This window comes from Labeo rohita, chromosome 2, assembly GCF_022985175.1.
Source record: "Labeo rohita strain BAU-BD-2019 chromosome 2, IGBB_LRoh.1.0, whole genome shotgun sequence".
NCBI lineage: Eukaryota > Metazoa > Chordata > Actinopteri > Cypriniformes > Cyprinidae > Labeo > Labeo rohita.
The window spans coordinates 22,966,175-22,986,530 of NC_066870.1; the positions used below are offsets into that span (position 1 = coordinate 22,966,175).

Below are 20,356 nucleotides of genomic sequence, written 5' to 3' on the forward strand. Positions count from 1 at the left end.
ATTTTGCTCTCTCTGCACACAGAGCGGTGGAATGAGAGAGACAGAGCCCGAAAATTGTTGCTAGGCGACCTGACATCAGTGCTTCTTCATTCTACAATCATTCTGTAGCCCACGTGTGTGCAGGCTGTGTATAAAGCCAATAGGAGTGAATCCACTCTGCCTTTGAGTGGATACTGCTCGCAGGGCTCCTTTTTCAAAGAGCTGAAGAGAAATTGCAGCAATCGTCTCCCTCGAATACCCGCAAAACTGCCTCAGTGACTAGCATGAAGTTTATGAAAAAACACCAGACTCAGACGGCTTTTTCAGAAAATTAATTGGATTGGTGGGCATGAGGATTTTGTCATTGCCAAACAGAAGAAACTTTACTTTTTCCATCTTGTTTCAAGGTGTTTCACAAATCTAAAATCATGTTTCCAAGTGAAGACTGGAACTCAAGTGAACTGCTGAACAGCTCCATTGGAAACTCCTCCATGGAGGATACAGAGGACGAGGAGCACCCCTTCCTGACGGATGCTTGGCTGGTGCCCCTTTTCTTCTCTCTCATCATGCTAGTAGGGCTGATCGGAAACTCACTAGTGATCTATGTCATCTCCAAACACAGACAAATGAGGACCGCCACTAACTTTTATATTGGTAAGTTGCAGCCAATACCCTTTTTTTCTGCAAAAAGCCTTTGGAACTTGTTTTTGTTATATTTTGTTATATCTTCTTGTTGAATTATTTAACTGTTTTATTATCATTTTTGTTACTTTTGTAAATATATTTTCATGCTCAGACCTACAAAGCATTTTAAGCTGAATTTTACATATAAAAAGTTAGACAAATAAATTACTATTATTATGTAAAGTATTACTTTAGTCATTTATAGGATTATTTAGTACTTTTTTACAACATATAAAGTCAAATTAATCTAATTTTGCACAGGAATTGCAGCAAAGCACACTAGAGTTCAACCTCAAGTCTTATTGACTGTGTTAGTAATATATTTGTGGTGTATGATTCATTAGTTGCAGAATGATGTACTGTCATGTAGCTAAGAATTATTTCATTCCCTTAAGGAACATAGCACAAAGACCTCTTGAGCAAGATTTTGAGGTTAGGAATGCTATAAAATTGAAGGAACTTGAATGACTTAATAAAAAAAAATCACTCAAAGCCTACATGTTGGTATTTCAGCAGTTGTACTGCATTTGTACTTTTAGTGAATTTTATCATTCGGAGCGTGGAAGGAATAAAGTCAGATCACACGCAGTGGCTCAGATTGATTTTCAGTGTTGCTGTCAGTGCATGCATTTAATTCATTGCGTTTTCACCTCGCATTTTCCACCATTTCTGTCTCCAATTATTTTTGACTTCACCAGATTTTGAGCATTGACAGAATCCCTGTACCCCTAGGAGATCAGTAATACCACCTTCACTTTTTCCACACCTTCTATTCAAATGAAACAGATCGTCCATAACACATATGCTTAATTCCTCAGCTAACTTGGCTGCTACTGATATCATTTTCCTGCTGTGCTGCGTGCCGTTCACTGCTACCCTCTACCCACTGCCTGGCTGGATATTCGGGGACTTCATGTGTAAATTTGTTGCTTTTCTCCAACAGGTAAGAATAGAACCTCAGGGAACACTACGCTGTATTGTTAAAAATACGATATTTTTCTTTTGTGTAGTGTAAATGTGTTTGCTGCGTCATCCCACAATATTTTTGAGGACAATGCCCATACCAACAAAATCACTTTGATGTGGAAAGCAAGAGGAATAAATGTGTAAAGATCAATGCTTATAGGATTCTGGACTTCAGTATACCCCACGTATTCAATACCCAATGTCTCCCAGTAGCAATAAATGAATTTGTACACCGATTTAGACTTATAATATGAAATATTATACTATGAAATTAATTAGCTCAAGTCATGTTACTTAATTAATATTCATGACCAAATGTTTGACTTGTACTGGGTAGAAGCACTTGTGTGGCCCTGCACAAGTTTCGGCAGTGAGATATCCATATCCAAACAGTTACATTAATAATAATGTAATAATAGATTGAGTTTGTGTAGAAACACAAATTATAAATATACATTATAAAGTATAAATTCGAAAAACAAAAGTGGTTGCTTTGGTATAAGAGGTGCATACGGATTAATTATTGCAGTTTCTGATTTCCACCCCTATTTCACAATCAATGTTCCTGGATAAACACATTCTGACTGTCTGGCAGAGACAATGCTGCTCTTGGAACTCTGATTAGAAAAAAAATGTAAAAAGCAACCTAGACTATTTGAAAAAAACATCTGCCGACATTTTTACATAACTCCAACAACAAAAAAAAGAGTACATATACATATTCACTGCAGTTTTCAACAACATTTATTCCTTTTCACTCATTATGATTTCAGAGGCAGATTATCGAATAATGTAATATATATATATATATATATATATATATATTTTTTTTTTTTATGTGGTTCCTTGTCCATGTTATGACTACAAAACACTTTACCACAATGCATGATTTGTAAACTAATACATTTTGACGTCTGCAGCACATAACAAGCTCTGTATGTACAAAATAGCTTGTGCTTATGACGCAGTAAATTTCCTTTGTAGCTCACCTAGTACATTCAGCAAATGCGCTTTTATCTCACGTTTGATTTTGTGAACACTATTGGTTAGGTTTAGGGTAGATTAGTGGGATTAGTGTAGGTGGTACTTAATTTTAAATGAAAACTAGCATTAACATTTTTATTCTACCTGATAAAAAAAACTCATGACGAAAATGTAACTGTGGGAACTTTTTTACAAGACGCAAAATATATACCAATAGGTACATAACACAGTAGTTTCCAACAGAAATGAACACTAGAGGCGGTAAAACATGTTCAGAAAATGGGTGGAAACCTTGGGTACGAATCCTTTGAAAAACATAACTCACAATGAAAGAGCTGAAAGATAAGAGTTTGAAAAACAAGCTAAAACAGCATTTGTGTTGCAATTGTGTTTTTACGTCACATTCGCCTTTGTTCACACTGTCGGGTAGGTTTAGGTGTAGTGCAGATGGTATGTTATTTCAAAACGTCACAGAGAATTAGAGTTATAGCGCCACTCAATGGACATTTCAAGTCAGAACTGATGACACATACAAAACCAACATCACATAAAACATACCATATGCATGTTCATCTGTTCTGGGGAAAAACAGACACTCTATTAGCGCCACTCAGTGGACATTTCATATACATACGTACATGGCACTACGTATTTCACGTGTTTGTGAAAAAGTTCTCAACATGAGATCAGGTTGTTGTTGTTGTTGTTTTTTAATGATATTAGATGCTAAAACTTGTGAAGTTTACTTTTAATGCAAGTCAGCAAAGCTAAATATTTTAATACTAGCCAATGGGGATGTGGGCTAAAAGTTCTAGTGATTTCAACGAGGGAGCGTAATAATTTGGCATGGGGTCGAAAATGGGCACAACACCAGATGTAACAAGCTTGCTCAGTAGCCAGCTAGCACAGAATTGGACATAGGACCCGGAATCCTTGGGTACGAATTCTGTGAAAAACATGAATCATGATAAAAGAGCTGAAAGATTAGAGATCGAAAAACAAACTAAAACGGCATGCTTGCAATTGCATTTTTACGTCACATTCACTTTTGTTCATACTATCGGGTAGGTTTAGGTGTAATGCAAATGGTACGTTATTTTAAAATGTCACAGGGCATTAGAGTTATAACTCCACTCAACGGACATTTCAAGTCAGAATTGCTGTGATGTGTACAAAACCAATGTCAGATAAAATGTACCATATGTACGTTCATCTGTTCCATGGAATAAAAAACGTTAGCGCCACTCAGTGGACATTTCACATCGTATATCTCACAAAACATACATGGCGCAGATACGTTTTCGTAACTAGATCAGGTTGTTGCTGCTGTTTTTTTTTAAAATTTATTTTAATGATATTAGGTGCTAAAACTATTGTGAAATTTGCTTTTAATGCAAGTCAGCAAAGCTAAATATTTTAATAGTACTAGCCAATGGGAATGTGGGCTAAAAGTTCTAGCGCCCCCTATTGTTTTTTTAGGTAAGAAACTAAAAGTAGCTATTACATTCATGAAGGTTACTTCATGAATGTAATAGGTTACAGTCTACAAGTTACTATATTTCAAATGTAATAAGTAACCATTTCAATTACTTTCTGGAAGTACTGTAACTGATTACATTTGATTACTTTTCTAAATTTCAACTTTTTTTCAAAATGTTTCTAAATTGTTAATCATTTTCAAACATTGAAAGAAAGCAGGGTTAATCTACTCAACACTTACACTATTCAACAGTTAATTAAAAAAATCTTATACACAAACCCAAAATTTTTTGTCCTATTCTGTTTCCTAAACTGGGAAACATTGGTGTCTCATCTTTTGGAATGCAAGTAGTTGTTAACATTTTCAGAACTGTAATTTAATTACACATTTTTTTTTCTCAGTAACTGTAACAGTTTACAGTTACATTTATTTTGTAATGAAATAACATAATTCTGTTACATGTAACTAGTTACTCCCCAACACTAAGAACTGCTTGACTACATTTTTCAGTAGCATGACAGTAGTTACTAGGTACTGCATCATTTTGTTTCTTTTTACAGTGAAATGTTTAGTTAAACACTGATATCTGTTTTCAGCTGAGATATTCTAGTATTAGTTGATTTACGTATAAATACTGTAAATCATCGTAATCTAGACTCATTTAAAAACCCTTGGTTTTGGGCAGAAAAAATATAGCTCTGATTAAATTAATTTAAGATAGACATTGTCTTAAGTAGCTTCAGTATAGTAAGCTACTTTCTGTTAGCAACCTGTAACTTAGTTTCCCAAGCTACTATAGTAAAGCTATACTTTAAAACAGTAACTTGTAGCTTGACAAGCTTCAAAGCTTTCCAAACAACAGCGTTCTCACTGCAGCAATGCATAAAAGAGTAATCCTCTGAGAACTGTATAAATACACAAAATATACATCAAAACAGAAAACCATCACTGAACAGAAATGCCCTGAGGAATACAATCTCTTTTTACATTTGGGTGTACATGAAGGAACAACTTCTTTTTGTGTGGCATTTCAACATTATGATTCATCCCCTATTTCATGTAGATAATAAAAGATGTGAGTCAATCTTTATTCATCACCTCGTGAGAGACTACATCGGCCAAACTAAAAAAGTAGGACACGTATGTTTATAAAAGCTAGCATTACAAACACAGAAAAGGAAAAGAAAATGCTATGCCAAACCCATCAAACATATGACTAGTTACTCGTTTCAACTATAGTTTGAAGTGAAGTCACTTAAATAAGCAATGTTGCAGTGCAACTATAAATAAATAATTTTTTATTTTTTAAGAAAAAGTCTGCTGTTCATTTTCAAGTCCGATTCTGAGCTGTGTTTAATTACTGAACAAATGAACAGCTTACACAAACACCAAACAATTGATGTGGGAGGAGTAACGGCATAAATTTAGCTGTAGTTTTGCTCATTCCTAATCCTGTATTCTTTGTACAGGTTTGGTCCAAAAGCACTGTGAAGCTTATCTTGCAGGACACACAGTCCTTCTCTTGATTTTTTTTTTTTTTTAATCATTAGATACCTCACACAAAAGATGATGGGATGGAACAGCTCATTGTTCACACCTGTTGCATCAAAGAGCTAAGGGATAGTTAAGCTTGCATAAAAATACTCGCCACATTGATTGACTTCATTCTCAAAAGCCTCTCCTCCTACCTGATTCTTTTAATTTAAGATGAGCAATCAGGCACTTCAGTTCAATTAATTCACCAGACAAAACCACAAGTGAATGGGGCTATTTTTTTGTGTGTCTAGAATTAATTCAAAAGACGATGAGCTAAAGACCTGCCTGTACTGAAAGCATTATGCGGATGTGTCTTTGATGTGTTAGATTTTAGATTAGTTAAATCCAATTTTTGTGTTTACTCTAGTGCTCTGGAGCGTGTCTGTCTTGCATGTACTGATAATGATATGAATGCATGATAACAAAAGGTTTGGTGATGTGTAGGTGACCGTACAGGCGACGTGCATCACTCTTACGGCAATGAGCGGAGACCGTTGCTATGTGACTGTATATCCTCTGAAATCCCTGCACCATCGAACCCCTCGTGTCGCAATGATTGTTAGCATCTGTATCTGGATCGGTAAGTCATTTAGTACAATTATATATTACATACACAAAACATAAAGACAGATTATATGTTATAATGTTGTTAAAATGACACTTTCTCAACAAATATGGGCCATTCTATAGAACTGGTCCAAAGTCAGAGTTGGAAACGTTTCAGTCTTTTCCCAAAAAATGTGTATGTATGCAATTTGTATAATATCCAAGGTGCACATTTCCGGTAATTGTGCAGTTAATTCTCATATTATATTTTCAGAAAGTTTTAGAATATTTGTCCTCTCCTCAAATTTGTCACTACTGAAACACAGTAATAATAATGTAATTAGAAGGGTTATATTGCGATATTAATATTTTGCATTTTACATTGTAAATATATTTTTTGCTATTTTATTAACATTTCTTTTCAGAGGTAAATCAATAACAGTTACATTTTAACAATATTTCAAGTTTAATTTATGAGATTTGTTGTATTTTGAATCCAGTTTTCCTTTGTAAAAGGCAAGAAGTGATCATACTGATTTCAAAGTTAAGGATTAATTAGTCTGAATATATTATACACTGAACCTCATAACATCTTATCTGATAATTTAGTATACTTTATGTTTGACAAAACATCCCATGTTTCGGTAGTGACTGCACATTTTGGGTAGTGACAGCAGCATCCACATCACATTACAGAAATGTAACTTTCAAACTAAAACACTACTAAAACATACTAAAATACTAAAAAAAAAATTGCGTAACTGTTCAAAAATTTTGTTAATTTCCCCCGAATATGAGGACCCTTTTGTCACTACCAAAAAAATGACATTTTCAGTCGAGACTGTTTCGAGTATTGACATTTTATGGGATAATACCCCAATAAACAAAGATGGCACTACCGAAATGCCACCAAATGTTTCGGTAGTGATAATTTTAGATACTTTTGAATCTAGCTCAAAGATGCTAATCAGCACATGGTTAGCTAGCACAGTTCTGAACAACTGTGCACATATAAAAACGAAATGTAATGAAATAACTCCCCCCAAAAAATGTGCTTAATTGCAAAAAAAAAAAAAAGTGTTCGGGAGTGATATGATTCTTTAGGGTCTTAATGAAAAGTCTATATTATACTTTGGTTAAAAATTCTCAATGGTTGTGTAAAACAACACCCTTTTTACCTTGTCAAAATCAGCTCTGCAAAAATCATCCTGTTCTGGTCGAGGTTGCTTTAAATGTTATGAGCTCTGCTCGCCCCGCCCCTCTCTTCTCTCTGTGGAGTGACGAGCTTGTTTATTTTAGCCGCGTTTAGCCGCTAAACTTGCTAACTAGCACGTTATTAGGAAAGACGATCGTAAAGATTCATAAAAAACCCTTATACTCACTTCTGCTGTAAGTGAAGCTTGATCACGAATGCTTTGCGCGAACATAAACAGATATATGTAGATCGGGAGGCGCATTCCCTTCACAAACAAATGTAATCTACTGCATCTAAGGGTCGGATGTCGGGAGTAAATGACGAGCACTATGTTCATTATTACATTCAGCAACACAACACTTCAATTGCTCAATCGAAGATATTCTTGTCTAACTAACAAAAATTCTTTCGATATTATTTTCATAAGTTGAAATGTAGGGGTTAGGATTTGGGACAGCCACCTCCCAATTGAAAGTACCCAATAAATGATGATTTTAAATATATTAGGCTTACTAATATTTTATATATTATTGTGGGTTTTAACAGATAACAGAACACCAGTTTTGTAGAATGGCCCATATAACAAACACCAGGCTATATTCTCTATAATTGCAATAATTAGTTTACTTTTTCAAACATAAATACATCTTATCCTAGTTTAATTCACCCTTCAGTTCCATTGCTTTACACACAGAACACATTTTTATATTTCACTGTGTTGCTTTTTTTTAATGTAAACTTGCACTAGACGGACAGCATCTCTAGACCTTCTGTTTTTATTTCATTGTGTTGTGTTTTTAAATGCAAAACGTGTTCTGTGTGAATGGTCCAAAAGGAATGCAAATGAAATCTATGGGGAAAGTTTACAATAAAACGTCTTTGTGTGATGGGGCCATTTATATAAAACAAGTTCTTTATGCGAGACAAAAGCATTGGAAATGAATGCAGCGTCTCAAGACGAGATTTAAAAAAAAAAATTTTCAAAATGACACAGTGTCTAAAAACATGGCACTCATTCGCGAGATGCAGCCAGACATGGAACAACTGTCAACTGTCTAGTCCATATATAGTGTACAAAAACAATTAAAAAGTGGAGGAACAAGACTGCTGAAATGGATTCTGTGTGAATCAGTCCAAAGAATCTCTATTCTTTTCAACGTTGTTTGTCTGATCTATTTAGTATTCATACACAGCGCTTACACACACACACACACACACACACACAGTAAAATATACATATAAGAAACTGTAAAAAAGGATTCATAGAGATTTCATGCTTTTAAAGCTGTTTCCTTTATATTATATATTTTTATACTTTACTTTTTGTGTATTTTGTAATATTGTACAGCAGGGGCGGATTGGCCATCTGGCAATTCTGGCAAATGCCAGAATGGCCGGACCATTTTTTAAATGTGGGCCAGTCAGTTTTTTTTTTTTTTTTTTTTTTTTTTTTTTTTTTTTAATATGTATTGTTTTTACATGCAGGCAGCTTATCTCTTGCAAGATGTGAATATGATGATGATGATGATGATAATAATAGTAATAATAATAATAATAATAATAATAATAAATGTTAAGCATTTGGCCCAATCGGCGACGGCCGGCTGGTTTCGAGATGGGCCGACCCAATCAGAGGTTACGCGGAGTATCAAAATGTGGCAAGAATGTCAAACAGTAAGTGAAACACAAGCTAATTGTCAGAGATGGACCGTAAAAAAAGGAAAGGCGGTGCCAAAAAGCTCTGAGAAAGCAAAAAAAAAAAAGGGCTTTAAAATCAGACGCTGCCAAATGCATAAAATTAACTGAAATATTCTCGAAATGTTTAAATTCGGCGGCTGCATCGGAGGACAGTAGCGCGGTAGAGGAGGTAAGAAGAAAACCGAAAATATACTTCTAAGTCATTATACTAAAATATACCAAGTAATTTTCACGCCATTCACGCTACTTCTGACAGTTTTTGACAGTAACCTACACTGTGTTTAACAGTTGTAAGCTTAGCGCAGAACTCCCGTACATTTTAAAATGTCATTATCAGCAGATAACGTGGGATTTAGGGTATACAGACTGCTGTATGCTACTAGCAATATAGTCTAACGTGCAAAAGAACCTATAGCTATAGCCATAGTACTGTAGGCATTTGTAGGGAACTCTGAATACATAGCTAGTCTTTAAAGTAAAACATTAAATACATGCATAGGTTACAGTATGTAATTAATCCTTAGGTAGGGTAGAACATAGACTTATATTACAGGCAATAGTGTAATATATCTATGCAATAGTTAGTCAATGTAAAATGAGACATTGGCTTGCTTATGTTCTCCCTTGACTGAGTCGTGTTCATCTATTCAAAACTAGAATTTTACTTTATTCTTTCCACAAAGTTTCCAACAAGTACTGAGCATGCAAGTGCTAACAATCACTTTGGGGTATCCATGTGGGTTGGTGTGTATGTGTGGTCTACAACAAATTAGAATAAACAAATTAAGGAATCAGAAAAACTTCTACAAATAAAGATACTAATTATTATTATTTAGTTTTTACTGTATGTATAAATTTGTTATAAATGGGTTGTTTTTGTTCCAGTCACATACATTAAATGTTTAAATATCTATTACATATTATACTGCTATATACTGCTATATTATTTCACCATCTGTACACCAATATAAGTAGTGAATGTGCATGTCTGTGGGTGGGGCTGTGTTGGTGTGGTAATGTGGGCTGGTGTGGCTACAGTGCCAGGGCTGAATTTTTGTCCCAGTCCGCCCCTGTTGTACAGACCAAAATATGCAATTACCAGAAGTCCATCCACTTGGAAAAGTAGTCCCACTAGGTTTAGACAACTCTAGATCTTTTTTTCTATAACTTTTTCTTCAAAAATTAATGTAAATGCCTTAGTAGAAATTCATGCTTTGCATTTATTCTTTTAAACATGTCCACTTCAATGTAAGTGCAAGACCAGACTCGACTGCATTTAACCCAGAAGTTTAAAAATGAACAAGCATTAAAATTCTCATCTTCCCTTCTCTAATGCAACAAGGTTCCTTCATCCTTTCCATACCAATCTTCCTGTACCAGAGGCTTGAGGACGGCTATTGGTACGGACCCAGAAAATACTGCATGGAGAGGTTTCCATCAAAGACCCACGAGAAAGCTTTCATCCTCTATCAGTTTATAGCCGTATATCTACTGCCTGTCATTACCATCTCCTTCTGTTATTCCTTCATGCTGAAGAGAGTGGGACAAGCCTCTGTGGAACCAGTGGATAACAACCATCAGGTATGATCGTAGGTAACAACCATCAATGATGACACTCCACTGAATGGATATGAAAGGCTATATGTGCTTTAATCTATTATTTAGGTGTATATCCTCTGAGAGGTTGTGAAATATCCTCTTCTTTTTTCTTGTGAAAAGTAAAGATATAAAGTAGTTGTAGTAGTAACCTTTATTTAACAAGGTCAGATAAAAATCAGTTAAGGCCAATGATACTGTATATAGCGCCTTCCAATAAATAAAAAAATAAAAAATAAATAAAAAATAAATAAATAATTTGAAGATTATTTTGTAAATGCTACATTTCAAAAATTTAATACAATTCACTTTATTAATATGAAATATTATTAATAAAATAGATTATAGATTTATAATATATATTAAAAATGTACACTGCCCTCCAAAAGTTTGGAAACACCCCTGGCAAAGTGTGGTTTTTGGACGATATCAGCATAAATCCTTATAATTTTTTGGTGCAAATACATTAAATTAATTGATTGCCAATTAAGTTTAGAATACAATGAATTTAGGCCCAGATTATGCAGAGCTGTACTAGCTGGATATTTTGATGAATCGAAAATTTGTATATTGTGTTGTCCCTTATCAGTGCAAAATTATCACAAATTAAAAAGGATTCATGCCAATATTGTCTAAAACCCCACTTTTCTAGGGCATTTCCAAACTTTTGGAGGGCAGTGTATATATATATATATATATATATATATATATATATATATATATATATATACTACCGTTCAAAAGTTTGGGGTCAGTAAGACTTGTAATAGTCTTTAAAGAAGTCTCTTATGCTCATCAAGGCTGCATTTATTTGATTAAAAATATAGAAAAAAAACAGTAATATTGCAAAATGTTTTTACAATATAAAATAATGTTTTTTATTTTAACATACTTTAAAATAGAATTTATTCCTGTGATGAAAAGCTGAATTTTTATCAGCTGTTACTCCAGTCTTAAGTGTCACATGATCCTTCAGAAATCATTCTAATATGCGGATTTATTATTAGAATGATCAATGTTGGATAATATCAACAGTTGTGCTGCCAAATATTTTTTGGAACCTGTGATTTTTTTTTTTCAGGATTCTTTCAGGAATAACAAGTTTAAAAAATACAGTGTTTATTCAAAATATAAATATTTTATAACAATGTAAATTATTTATTATTAACTTTTAATAAACTTTTAATTATGAACTTAATACATCCTTGGTGAATAAAAGTATTAATTTCTTAAAAAAAAAAAAAAAAAAAAGAAACAATAAAAATGTACTGACCCCAAACTTTTGAACGGTAGTGTATGTATATATATATTTATTATAAAAATATAATATTTATTCCTCTATATTTATATGAAATCTGATAAAGGTGTGGTCCAGTTTCACACAGGCGCTGTCGAAACCTTCATAACCTCAAAGGCAACGTTTTGTGTAAGAATTAGTTTCTGGATTACATAATGCAGAATAGTGAGTCATTTAGAAGCAATTTTTTTATAAGCCAGGCATTTTTTGACCGGGAACACCACAAGTGTAACAAGGTGGGAAAGAAAATCCTCAGAAAGTACAAATGATTATATACACACACGCACACACACACACACACACACACACACTGCGTCACCAAAGTCAGTAAGTTTTAGTCCCATGCAATTACATTAAATTTTCAACAACAACAACAACAAAATAGAAAATATGGGTCAAAAAGATCTGAACGCAAGAAGGTAAAATGAGCTGTAAACATAAACAAGCAATGACTTATTTTTTAACAGAAATGGAATGACGTCATATGTCATTCACTTAAAGGGTCAGTTCTCTCCAGATCAGTAGATCATGTAGATCCCAGCTGAGGAATCTGGGATCTGGGATCTACACTGGGATCTACATGATCCCAATGTCATATACGTTCGAACCACAAATGCTCATCTTGCACTAGCTCTGCTCTTGCATCCACGACTTCACACATTACACAGCCACGTTGAAAATATGCTTCCCAATATTTAAGCAGTGCACAAATTTGTTATTAGACTGAGTTTTGCAGTATTTTTTTATGTTTTGCACAGTCAGTTTTTCTCTTTGACAAGAAAACCTATCCCTGATAATGAAAAGCCACCTCACAGCTTGATGCTGCCACCACCACAATTCTCTGTAAATATCGAGACTGTTTGATACGTGGGCAGTGTTAGCTTTGCCACACATTCGCTTTGAATTCCAGCCTAAAAGCTCCTAAAAGCTTTATCATATCTGGGGAAAAAAAGATTTTCTCCCATATTACAGCTGACTGACCTCTCACTCACTCAGATCTCCTGAGTCATCATACTGCTTCATGGTCAGCTGGTGTTTACACGGTATTGCAGTTCTTTTTTCTTCTTGTAAAGAGATTTGATGAATGAAACTCTGGAGTTCCTGTGGGGTTAGATATAATTGAAGCAGCAGTGCCTGCTGTAGAATCAAATTTGGATTTTGTTTTGTACCCTTTTCCTAATTAATGCTTTTGTGTCATATTGTCTTTTTTTTGCCACTTTATCTTCACTGCAAATTCTTTGCAATCTTTACTGTTCACTTTCAAAGCCAAAAGATTCACATTAATGATGGAACTGTGGGAAAGTAGAAAATAGTCTGGCTAATTTAGTAATTTAGAGATCAGACTCAACTGTTTTTACAACAGAAATTGTGAGTGTTTCATTATCTAGTGAAAAATAAATATACTAAAATATATCTAAAATACATTTATTTCATGCTACGTATACTACAAATACATTCCCATTATGTAACTAATAAAAATACTCTGCATTTGTACTTTTAGCATATTTAAAGTCTACTAAATTGGAACAACTAATTTTGTACTTTTGCACTTTAATTATGCAGACGTAGTGCTGGAGTCCAACTAAAGATATACTTAAGTATATTTGATTGTGCTAAAGTGGAACTATTGTAAGTATACTTTAGGTAGACCTTAAATATTTTACATTTAGACTGATATTATTTAAAGGTCATACAATCCTCATCAATAGTGACATTAAAGCATTAATGTTTTAGACTTAATATTAAGAAATGTGCATTGTGCTTAAGTAGTACTCCAAATTTAATTACAATTTTTATATCTGTAAGTCTCATCAGTAAATATGTTAATAGACTTGAACTATACTTAGTATAAAATAAATGCATTTTAAATCTATTATATTTTACTAGGGACAGCATAGTGTGGTTTTGTATTGTATGAATATGTAAGGATCAGTGATAAATAAGGATATTTAAAATGATGAAATATAATCTTTGTATTCATGTTGCTTACATACTTAAAAAAAAAAAAAGCAATTCAACAACAATTAATTGGTGTAAATTTTTTTTTTAAATATATATTACCATAAAAATAAAACAAATACCATAGATTTACAATATTAATAATATTTTAAACGAAACTATTTATATATATTTCAAATCTACAAACTACATATGTCAACATTACTTTTTAATGAGACATTCAATTGCAGTATACTTAGACTTTTTATTTTTTATTTAAATCCCATTAAAAATATCAAAGTTAACTTTAATTTAAAAATGTTTTCATCAAAAAAAAAAAAAAAAAAAAAGAAAAAGGGGGATATTCAAGTTGTCTGTATGAGTAGCATTTTTAATATATGTGACCTTGGACCACAAAATCAGTCTTAAGTAGCACATGTTTATTTGTAGCAATAGCCAAAAAAATACATTGTATGGGTCAAAATGATTGATTTTTCTTTTATGCCAAAAATCATTCGGATATTAAGTAAAGATCATGTTCCATGAAGATATTTTGTAAATTTCTTACCGTAAATATATCAAACGTAATTTTTGACTACTAATATGCATTTCTAAGAACTACATTTGGACTTTAAAGGAGATTTTCTCAATATTTAGATTTTTTGCACCCTCCTATTCTAACTAGTCTTATTATTCAGCTTTCAGATGGATGTATAAATCTCTTTATAATATCCAGACAGAAAAAAATATAAAGTTTCTTCTCTCATTAACATCTTGTTAATACTTTTGCAGAGCGCTGTCACTAAATATATGTACTTTTCTTTAATATGTCTTTTTTTTTTTATTGAAAGCCCATTTCAGACCCATTTGCCTGCTATAACCGTATCAAAACCTTGTTTATTTCAGGTCCACCTGCTCTCAGAGAGAACCATCTCCATCAGGAGTAAGATTTCCAAAATGGTAGTGGTCATTGTTGTTCTCTTCACCATCTGCTGGGGTCCCATTCAGATCTTTGTCCTGTTCCAGTCTTTCTATCCCAACTTCAAGGCCAACTACGCAACATACAAGATCAAAACATGGGCTAACTGCATGTCCTATGCCAACTCCTCTATCAACCCTATTGTCTACGGTTTTATGGGCGCCAGCTTCCGCAAGTCTTTCAGGAAGACCTTCCCCTTCCTCTTCAGACACAAAGTGAGGGACAGCAGCGTCGCCTCTCGCACCGCCAATGCAGAAATAAAGTTCGTAGCAACGGAGGAGAGCAACACAGAGAGGAAATGAAAGCAGATGACACCTCAACCATGAATTCATGCCAACTGTCTAGTTGCTGAAGCGCAGGCTTCCCCTATAAACAGGGGTTATATTCAGTTCACTGATTTGTGAAAAAATTGTAATGTGGTTGAAAGGGCAAAGAACTGCAAACGTGCACGTAAATTATTACGGTTATAATTACAGCTGGAGTTAAGTTGTATTATTTGATATTTACATCCAACATCTAAACCAAGAGGTTCAACTCTTATTGCTGGCCCTGCTGTGCTACGAGAGCCTGCGTTTTCAAAAGTTGGATGGAAAGATCATTTTACAGGGCGTACGTTCGCGGATGGGGAACCAAACGGATGTTCTGCCAGCGGAGATGTGTAGGAGCTTGCCTGAAAGGATGTTGACTAAATCAAACATGGCAACTGTTGACTCATCTATTGTGTTTGACATGTACACGACACCTCCCTGTGCACACTTCCTCATGAAACACTGCTCCAAACTGCTCTTCATCGGTTATATTTATATATTCTGAGCATTCTACGACATGGCCCAACCTGAAGAGGTGTACTCACAAGGTATAGGCTCTCTCAAAGTGCACCACTTGTCAAGATTGAACGAATGTTGTTTAGAGAGCACAGCATAACATATTATGCTGCACCTGCCAGCAAGGCTGTTGTGTGTGTGAATGGAATTGAAGATGACAGAGACATCATCGTTAATGTTACAATAGATGCAAGACTTATTCATTTTATTTTAAAAAAAGATGCAGCATAAAACATCTCAAGAACCATTTTCATGGAGCAATTCACACAGAATGGGTTTTTGCGTTTAATATTGCGAGAAGGCAATGAAATGACAAAAAAGGACAAGAAACATGTTTTTTTATGTTATAGTACTTTTAACCTGAGCAGCACATTTGTGACCCTGGACCACAAAACCACTCATAAATAGCACGGGTATATTTGTAGCAATAGCCAACAATAAATTGTATGGGTCAAAATGATAAATGTTTCTTTTATGCCAGAAATCATTAGGATATTAAGTAAAGATCATGTTCCATTAAGATATTTTGTAAATTTCCTACTGTAAATATATAAAATCTTGACAACTTTAGACAATTTTAAACGTGGTTTTCTTAATATTTAGATTTTTTTTGCACCCTCAGATTCCAGATTTTCAAGTAGTTGTATCTCAGCCCAACATTGTCCTATCCTAACAAACCATACATCATCAATGAAAAGCTTATTCAGCTTTCAGACGATGTATAAATCTCTTTTTTTTGTTTGTTTTTGTGGTCCAGCATCACGTTTATAGTAGGGGCGGGAATCGGTACCTCACTATTCAATTAATATCAATTCTTAGGTTAATGATTAGATTTTTTTATGCACACTGGACATCAAATGCACCAGTATTTGGATCTAAAAACTCAAGAACTCAAGAAATCAGTGTTTCCTCTTCACTGTTAACTTCCTAATAAATTATAAATATTTTACACTTCCCCGAATCCCCGAATCGGATTACTGTGTTTGGAAAGAAAATGGCATGTACTATGAAACCCCTAAAGGGAATAATAAACAGGAGATGGGAGGGAAAAATACATTCCACAGCTTTTCCTCGCAATTATATCGTTGGGTAATTGCACTGTTTATAAATTGCGGGCATCGAGAAGCCGTTAATATGTGAGGCAGTGAAATCGCTTTTGAATGTACGTTCCAGGGTTGCCATGTGTTCACAACAGAACCCGCACAATTGCTACTCAAAACTAACCCAAAACTATCCCAGTCGCGTTCTCTGGGTAAAATACATGTTTTTGTAGCGTCTCTAACTTGTGGACAAGAAAAACAACCCGCCCCGCAACAATGTTAAATTAGCCTAATTAAGCGGGGAACATCAGACTTGCCAACACAAGTATGTTCGCGTTTTACTTTCACCTTGTAGATTCGCGATCACACATACTAACTCTGTGTATACTGCGTAGCAGCAGTACTTATCGCATATTTGACAAAATTATGTTTGTCAGTGGTGCTCAGGATCTGTAAATCATTTGCCAAGGTCCTATCAGTTACCTCTCCTTACTCTGTTTATGTGGCAAGTGAATTTTTTTGTACTGTAATGTAGCCGGAAACCGCTAACTGTTTCTGTAACTGTGGCTCTTTAGAACGCGTTGTTCGTTTTTTGTGCCTTTGCGTATTCACGATTCGGCCACATCCCTAGGCAGGATGTATTTGTTTTCCTCCTCCATTGCTGGTGCTGTTTTGTTCAGACAATATCATGTTGTTACTATTATTATATTAACTCGAAAATCTATTTATATAGTGTTTCATGAACAAGATGTTGCTTAAAATGCTGGATGTGTGTGCAATGATCAAACACTTATATTTAGTGCATGTTTACTCTGAAAATAAATGGAAAAGAAGCAATAACGTTTTCTGTGTGAATAGCCCCCAAGTTGTCGGTGTCTTGATACAGTGTTGTAAAAACACAACAGTCATGTGCAAGATGCTGAAAAAGCAGTGCAAAGTAGTGGTCAGAGATGTTTGTCTGGGGGGCAATTTAAACAGAAAGCTTTATTTGTGTTGAAAAATACAAAACTACGCAAGGTCTAGAGATTCAGTTGGTAAAAGTTTAACTTCTTTTAATGAGCACACTGCTAAAACTTTACAATTAAACAAAGGAAAAGGAAAACAGTGAAATGAAAAAACGGTCCCTAAGCTGTCTGCAATTTCAAAATGAATGAAAAAGCAAAACGGCACAAGGTCAATAATGTTTTTCTAAGGTGCTATTCACAGTTTTTGTGAAGAAAAAACAGTGGAATTTGAAAAAAAATAACCCAAGGTCTCCAAAAGCATTTTTTTAAAAAGTTCTTTTAACTTGGGCACTGTTTTTGAAATGCAGTCATGTGCTAGACAGTGCAAAAGACACCAGATGTGAACACAATAGTTAAACACGTCCAACTGAAAAGTAGCACAGTAAAATGCAAAAATATGTTCTGTTAAAAGGCTCTAAGTTGTCTGTACCTTGACCCTTGAGGACGTCTAAACGAAACACTGACAAAAACAACAGTCGAAGAGTTTTTGTCTAGCGTATGTTTACATTGCAAACCGCAGTGGAGTGCAAAAACGCATTCTGCGTGAACTGGCTCTAACGTATTAAATGTTCTGAATTTAAATGCATAGCATCCTCCAAGGCTTTCCAGATGTACCCATCATTTTGATGTAATAATTGAGGTAAAATGGCTCTTTCATGCACAAATGGCAATACAAGAAGTCTACAGGGTAGATTTATTTACCGTGCTAAGTGAGAAGGAATTCAAATAGGAATTAAGTGTGATTTTGTTTTGCTAGTGTGTGCTAACGCAAAGCTTGCTTAATTACTTTTTGTCCTAAGCAGAAATAGATGTCTTATCATTAGCATTTGTGAAATGTTTTGACAAGCGGAGCTAAGTAGCTAAAAGCTTTTCTTGAAGTGCTGTCGGTTTAACCTTGGCATTAATAAATTATTCAGTATCCTTGAAGCATGGTCCTGTTAGCTCTATAAATGCCTTAATGAGTTCAAATCTGACTGGACTTTTTTTTTGTTTAGGATGTATCAATCATATTTATTATATTCATTTATTATTTATTATATATTAAATAAAATGTCTAAAATGGATCATCATTGAGATATATGTATAGTATTTACCAAGTCATTGTGGATTTGCATAAATAAATTTGACCAATTCAACTTGTTCCAGTGACATCAAACAGATATTTGATATTCACTGCATAATGCGTGTTTAATTACCATGCAGAGTGTATCGCTCAGAGAAACGGCAAGGCAAAATCAAGCAGTTGGACTGATGGACTAATAGCATGGAAATAACCCCATGATGCCACCTACACAGGCAGCCAATTATTATCTTGATCAGTGGAAAAGGGGCAGGAAGTGCGTAATCAGTCCTTCTATTTTAACTAGCATCTGTCCTCTTCTTGGCCTAAGGTCAGTAAACGGAGCAGAGGCACTGCGATAGTTTCATTCACTTTAAAACTGGGAGATGCAATGAGTCACTGTTCATTATATCACACTCAAAAAGAAACATTTGTTTTATGTTTGTGTAGGAGCCTGGGGAAAATTGTGACACTTTTAGCTAATTTATTCAGAAAATAATTAGTCTAAACCATTGAAATTTGCCTTTCAATGCACCAGTTTTCACCGTCAATTCGGTTTATAACTGAATCATGTCGAAACTTGATGCGCAAAGCTTGATGTTACAGCTTAACACAGATTCTGACAGTATGACATAAATGCAATATTATATTATATTATATTATATTACATTAGTACTATGCAAGAAATAAAATAAAGCATAATCAAACATTAGATGTATTAGACATATCTAATCTAATCCAAAATCAAAATATATGAAAGACCACATGGAATATATAATTTAATAAATGAAATACTGACAGTATGGCATAAATGCAACATTCAATAAAAATGTTTTATCATGCAAATATTATTATATTATATTATATTATTTTATTTTATTATACAAGCATAAAAATAAAGCATAATCAAACAGACATATTAAAATATATGAAAGACTATACTTAATACATAATTTAATAATTTATGGTACATTGCTAACACAGATTTTGAAAAAAATTGACAGTATGACATAAAGTATGACAGTATTACAGTATTGACATAAATGCAACTTTCAATGAAAATGTTTTATCATGTGAATATTATTATATTATATTATATTATATCATATTATATCATATTATATTATATTATGCAGGTATAAAAAACAAAGCATAATCAAAAATTATACATATCAAAATATATGAAGGACTACATTGAATGCATAATTTGATCATTTACGTTACATTCCTAACACAGATTTTGTAAAACTGACAGTATGACATAAATGCAACATTCAATGAAAATGTTTTATCATGTCAATATTATATTATATTATATTATATTATATTATATTATATTATATATTATGCAGGTATAAACATAAAACAATCAAACATTAGACATATCAACATATAAACAAGTACATATACCAAGTAATTTTAAATCTTCCCCTTATCCACATTTAATGTAAATTATAGCAAAAAAAAAAAAAAAAATTCTAAAACATTTGCATCATTTAAATGCTAACTCTGAATAAAATCGTCTCTTTAAATTGATGCAAGACTGATTT

The 20,356-nt window shown here is 33.7% G+C and overlaps 1 protein-coding gene across 1 annotated transcript; it reads left to right on the plus strand.

The window, feature by feature from the left end:
* Positions 1-174: 174 nt before the first annotated feature.
* Positions 175-18,673, plus strand: kiss1ra (KISS1 receptor a). The gene is made up of 5 exons (XM_051096903.1): positions 175-633; positions 1,482-1,606; positions 6,074-6,209; positions 10,411-10,649; positions 14,806-18,673. Exons 1-5 carry the CDS (start codon positions 408-410, stop codon positions 15,178-15,180), a joined length of 1,101 nt encoding a protein of 366 aa, XP_050952860.1. The 5' UTR covers positions 175-407; the 3' UTR covers positions 15,181-18,673.
* The last annotated feature ends 1,683 nt before the right edge of the window (positions 18,674-20,356 follow it).

Coding starts and splice junctions, on each gene's coding strand:
- kiss1ra (XM_051096903.1), top strand. CDS start 408: ATGTTTCCAAGTGAAGACTGGAACTCAAGTGAACTGCTGAACAGCTCC. Junction 634..1,481: donor CGCCACTAACTTTTATATTG/GTAAGTTGCAGC, acceptor TTAATTCCTCAG/CTAACTTGGCTGCTACTGAT. Junction 1,607..6,073: donor TTGTTGCTTTTCTCCAACAG/GTAAGAATAGAA, acceptor GGTGATGTGTAG/GTGACCGTACAGGCGACGTG.